At 33.8% G+C, this 5000-nt stretch overlaps 2 protein-coding genes across 6 annotated transcripts in view; one reads left to right on the forward strand and one right to left on the reverse strand.

Annotated features, from left to right (window-relative positions):
* The window catches only part of LOC122267332 (uncharacterized), a 13296-nt gene extending 12799 nt beyond the window's left edge, over positions 1-497 (forward strand). For all 5 annotated transcript variants that reach the window (XM_043037381.2, XM_043037383.2, XM_043037380.2 and 2 more), the window contains one exon: positions 1-497. This exon is cut by the window's left edge and continues 335 nt beyond it. In XM_043037381.2, coding sequence (XP_042893315.2) covers positions 1-322 — 322 coding nt within the window. In that variant the 3' untranslated portion in view covers positions 323-497.
* Positions 498-1738: 1241 nt separating this feature from the next.
* Positions 1739-5000, reverse strand: part of LOC122267333 (putative peptidyl-tRNA hydrolase 2) — a 3357-nt gene continuing 95 nt past the window's right edge. The window contains exons 1-5 of the mRNA XM_043037384.2: positions 4850-5000; positions 3116-3218; positions 2779-2903; positions 2065-2153; positions 1739-1949 (exon numbers count right to left, since the gene is read on the reverse strand). The exon at positions 4850-5000 is cut by the window's right edge and continues 95 nt beyond it. Coding sequence (XP_042893318.2) covers positions 1748-1949; positions 2065-2153; positions 2779-2903; positions 3116-3218; positions 4850-5000 — 670 coding nt within the window. The 3' untranslated portion in view covers positions 1739-1747. The remainder of the gene's footprint in view (positions 1950-2064; positions 2154-2778; positions 2904-3115; positions 3219-4849) is intronic.

Below are 5000 nucleotides of genomic sequence, written 5' to 3' on the forward strand. Positions count from 1 at the left end.
TGAGCTCTTCCCCCAGGCTCAGACTCCCACGCAGATGAACAATAGCCTCCCTCAGGCTCCTTGCGGGAACAACAGCTACCTTGGAGGAATGTCACAGACTCCTCAGCAGCAGCACTCCCACCACCTTCAAAGTGCACAGCTACACCAGGTGACAGTCAACCAGACCTCACAGCAGCAGCAATTGATGGCCAACACTAGTTCCAATACCCAAGCATCAAGTCTCCAAGCTCCAGTCTTCCTGGCTAGTGTGTCCTATGATCCTGAAATTTTGGGTGCCAGTTTACAAGAAACAGCCTATCAGCAACCACAGGGCCAAGAATAAACGTTTGAAAGGAAAACATTTATTCTGTAAATGTAATCCACTTCTTGAAGACTGTGATTCTTATTAGCAGTTTGAAGTTTATCTGTAAATATTTGAAAATAATGGGAATGCATCTTTTTCACCTCATAATTATTAAAAAATAGTGTTTGAATGTAAATAAATTATATATAAAATATTTGTTTGATTTTTTCTTTTTCTTTTCTTCAATATACTATCAAACATATGAGGTAATCATGGACTAACAATGAAACCTTGAAACAGCTTCTGACTAACCCAATACCTTGTTATGTTATGGTGTAAAATAGTGTAAAATTCTATTTTGTTACTAACAATATAAACTATGAGAAAAGAAGTTCCAAGTATTATAATGCTATGTAGTAATTTCTTATATGGATATCACTAATAGGATAAACACTTGAAAATGTGAAAATACATATATTTTTATGCAAATTAATAGTAGTCACAAATATATATGCAACATAAAATAAAAATAGATGATATTTATCAAAATTATTAATTACTGAGTCAATAATAAAACACCATTTTCACAGAAACATTCAATAAAATACATAAATCCAAACTAAATAGATATACACAATAAAACAATTTACTGCTACAAGTAACTAATATGGAATTCAAATAAATTATTTTATAGAGATGAAAAATGAATAAAACATAAGGCTCATTACTTAACACTACAGTTAGCTAAAAAGGAAAGGCAGCATGTGTATTTCTCTGTTCATTTATATTCTACATCACTGCTAAAAAGCATACAGACAGATTGTATTGGTTCTCAAATATAAAAAGGATCAGAGAGTCATCTTGTCTCTGTATAAGTAAAAGTAAAAGTGATTTTCATTATTTTTTTTGAGTTTTACATATGAAAATTCAGAAATTTACTACAAACATATTTTCTGTTTTCTGTATCTAGTCAATAGAAAATTGTTCCAAAATACCTAATAAACGATTATGCCTGTTGAAGCATGATTCTCTGATAGCAAAATAATTATAAAATATGTAATTCACTGATATATTTGACTTTGGGGGAGATAGTCATATATATTTGATTATTGAAGAGAAGAAGAAGAAAAAAAATCACCATCAAATCAAAATCTCAGTGAATTACCTCTTGTGATTCTCTAGTTGTGAAATGACACAATCCCTATACAACATTTTTAGAAATACTGAATAATAACAATAGGTTTAATTAAAAGAAATTCACTCAAGTTATATATATATAGCTTCAAATATGTCACTTGTTATTTATAAAAAAAATGAAATACTATGAATTCATCCTTATGGAGAAAAAAAATGGAAAAAAAAAGTGATACTTTGGATTTACACTCTACAATTCTCTTACCTTTAATAATACTGTATCATAATGACCTTACATAGGGGGAAAAAACAAAAAAGAGATTTCTGCTATCACAACAATTTTAATTTTCCTGTCACTTCATTTACAGCCTCTTCATCACCAAATATAGCCAAAACTGTGGTAGACCCTGCTGGTATTTGAGTCATGCCTGCATCCTGCACCAAATATGTTGGGAGATGAAGAGATTCAGCTTTCTTTTGCAATTCAATGAGCTCTTGGGAATTTTTACCTTTTACTGTTATCTTCCTTTCTCTGAAAGAGCATGGATAAAGAAAATGAGAAGAGGAAATATACATGAGAAAATATGTAACCCAATTCAGTAATTTATATATACATTCAATGAGGATGTGCTAGGATTGTACTTTACCCGAATTCTTCCCATTCTTCAGTACTTGCTTCATATTTTTCTTTATCTTCTTTCAGAACCCTATACAATCCCAATGCTGCATGTCCAACCTGTTAGAGGAAAATTAATATTACATTATTACAATATTACGACATATCAAGCAATATAAGAAAGAAAAAATTTCTGCTATGATAGAGTGATTATGAACAAAGAATATATTTTAGTTAAAATAATTATACTGCAAGGATAATCTCTCATCTTTATGCTGTACTGATCTCTGCTTGTTTCTCTGATCTTCTCGCCAGCAATAAAAAAAAATTATGCTTAATATTTCAATTGTAACTCTTTTTCTCTCTGGCAATTTCTACTTCTGCTATGAATATTTGATATTATTTCTTTCACTCTAAAGAAGTCTGTAATACAAATCTTTGTTATTTTTTTTCTTATATAGGCAAATCAAATGTTTTACCACAGAAAAACATAATAATGAACTTTTTTTTTTTTTTTTTTTTTTTTACTAAAGCTTGGACACAAAACTGGAATCTCTAAACATTTAATATAAAGTGATTAATCCCAGGACCATTAGTATATTTAATTCTCTGTATCATTTATTGTCACTCATGTCTTTTCCATTCTGTTTTGCTTCTTATATAAGGCCAAACTTTTTCACTTACAAGCATTCACATACTACCTTTATTTCCCCTTACATAATTCTAGTGAAAATGAAACACTTACTTGAGCCGCTACCTTCCCAACACCCATTCCAAGCTCCATATTGACGACAAATACCATCTTGTAGTAAATGTCCTCCTCTTCTTCTTCATCTTCACAATCCTCCCAGTCCTCACTGTCATTAGAACCTAAAACACGATATATCATGATAAACCTAAATGCACTGATCTTAAACTTGTCATTATCAATTATAAAATGGTAATATTTCATCTATAATGGTAAATGAAATATCATGATAAACGTAAATGCACTAACCTTAAACTTGTCATTATCAATTATAAAATGGTAATATTTCATCTACAATGGTTATCAGTAAAGGAAAACACAATATTCCACCAACCATGTTCACTGCCCCCACACAAGGCTTCCATTTCTTCTGCTCCGAGCTCAGCTATCCATGACAACGCTGCCTCCACACTTTTATTTTTAGTGCACACCAATGCCTAGAAACAATTCATACATATACATATATACTTTTTTATAGATAATAAACTAAAATAAAACAGCAAATTACAGGCTGAGTATTTCTTAATGATGATAAAAATGTCCTACAATTTCACTTATGACTATCAAATCAAAGGAGAAGACAGAAAGATTACACAAGAAACAGTTCAGACCATTTCCACACTGTCACTGTTCTCCTCTTAACCCATTGCTGACGGGGGATAGATTTACTTATCCAGGCTCCAGAATGGGTTTTATTTCTGAGCAAGGCAGCTTCAGCAACATACCTTGATTTTCCCAATCCCTTTTATTCACTCACTGCAGAGCTAGAGCCATTTTTTTTCGTGTGTGTGTGTGTGTGTGTGTGTGTGTGTGTGTGTGTGTGTGTGTGTGTGTGTGTGTGTGTGTGTGTGTGTGTGTGTGTGTGTGTGTGTGTGTTTGTGTGTGTGTGTGTGTGTGTGCATTTTACTGTTTTTAGAGACTTATATCTGTCATATTGCAGGCTTTATCAATTCTGCAGCTGACTAAAATTGTAGGTCAGGGTTCATATCAACTAATTTTTTTTCTTTATACTCATGTGATAAAAGTATTGCTGTTTCAGGGGAGGATAAAAAGCAACTTTATTTTTTCGCATTTGTGTGCTGTCACGAACGAGCACAAAACTTATAACCATCCAAAATGAAGATAACATGAAGAGTTGAAGAGGAAGGAAATTTGTGCTTTTTTGACAGTGAGTGCCACCATAAAGGGCATTCCTACTGGCACAGTGGCACATTGTAGGCGATGGGCATGGTGTGAGTCACCTTCCTCCTCTCGTTCTGCCTGCACATCTTTCATTTGTGGTACTTTAGAGCAACAGGTTGGCAACTTGTTATGTGCCATTGCTCTACAGAGATAGTGCTTGCTAGAGACCATAGATGGGTGCCATTCAAGGCTCTCTCTCCTGCTGGTGCTAAAAGAAAGTGGTGCCATCTAGGTTTTGGATGTGAGTTGAAACCCATTTTGCTTAGTATTACGACAGTTATAATAATTATGACTGCAATTGTCGACATCAGTCACTTATTACTCATAACACCATAAATTAACATAGTGATCCAAAATCCCCAAACGTCATTATGCCCATCATCAGGCAAGAACTCCTGCGTCATGTATGACGAAAACACAAGACACCCGTTGTTAATGGGTTAAGATATGCTGTATCACTCTTGTATATTCTCCCACTTTCCTGCCAATCTTATCAAATGGACATGTAACATTGGGTAATGTTAATAATAAGTCTGTTATAAAGGTAGGTAGTTAAAATAATGAATGTGCCCCAAATGATAATAAAACATTTGGCATATACAGACCTTTACTTAAAATATTTCTTTGCCACTTATGCATGTTGCCTTACAAGAGGTCATATCAACTTTGTGATCTCTAACTCTGGGCTGGATATTAGCTAATTTCCAGATCATGTGAAGACTTCTGAAGGTATTGGGAGCATTCACAAGGCGTGTGTAGTAAGAATAGCTTCCAAATCACTAAAAACCTACAATCTGCACATATCATAGAGGCGAAAAGTCCAAATTATAGGAAACCTCTATAAAAATGGCTTCACCAACATTAAAACTATAAAATCCTCACTTACCTTGCCTGCCAACCGTTTATCCATTCCAATAGTCACTAGGTGTTCTAACATGACCGGGTCTGCTGTAGGTTTACCCTCTTCAGCAGGATTACTCTTTTCCATTTCTGTGGTCTTCTCTTTACTGACATTCTCTTCAGTTTTCCCCTCACTC

The sequence above is a fragment of the Penaeus japonicus genome, unplaced genomic scaffold, assembly GCF_977035675.1.
Source record: "Penaeus japonicus unplaced genomic scaffold, GWHDUDI00000001_assembly GWHDUDI00000015, whole genome shotgun sequence".
Lineage (NCBI taxonomy): Eukaryota > Metazoa > Arthropoda > Malacostraca > Decapoda > Penaeidae > Penaeus > Penaeus japonicus.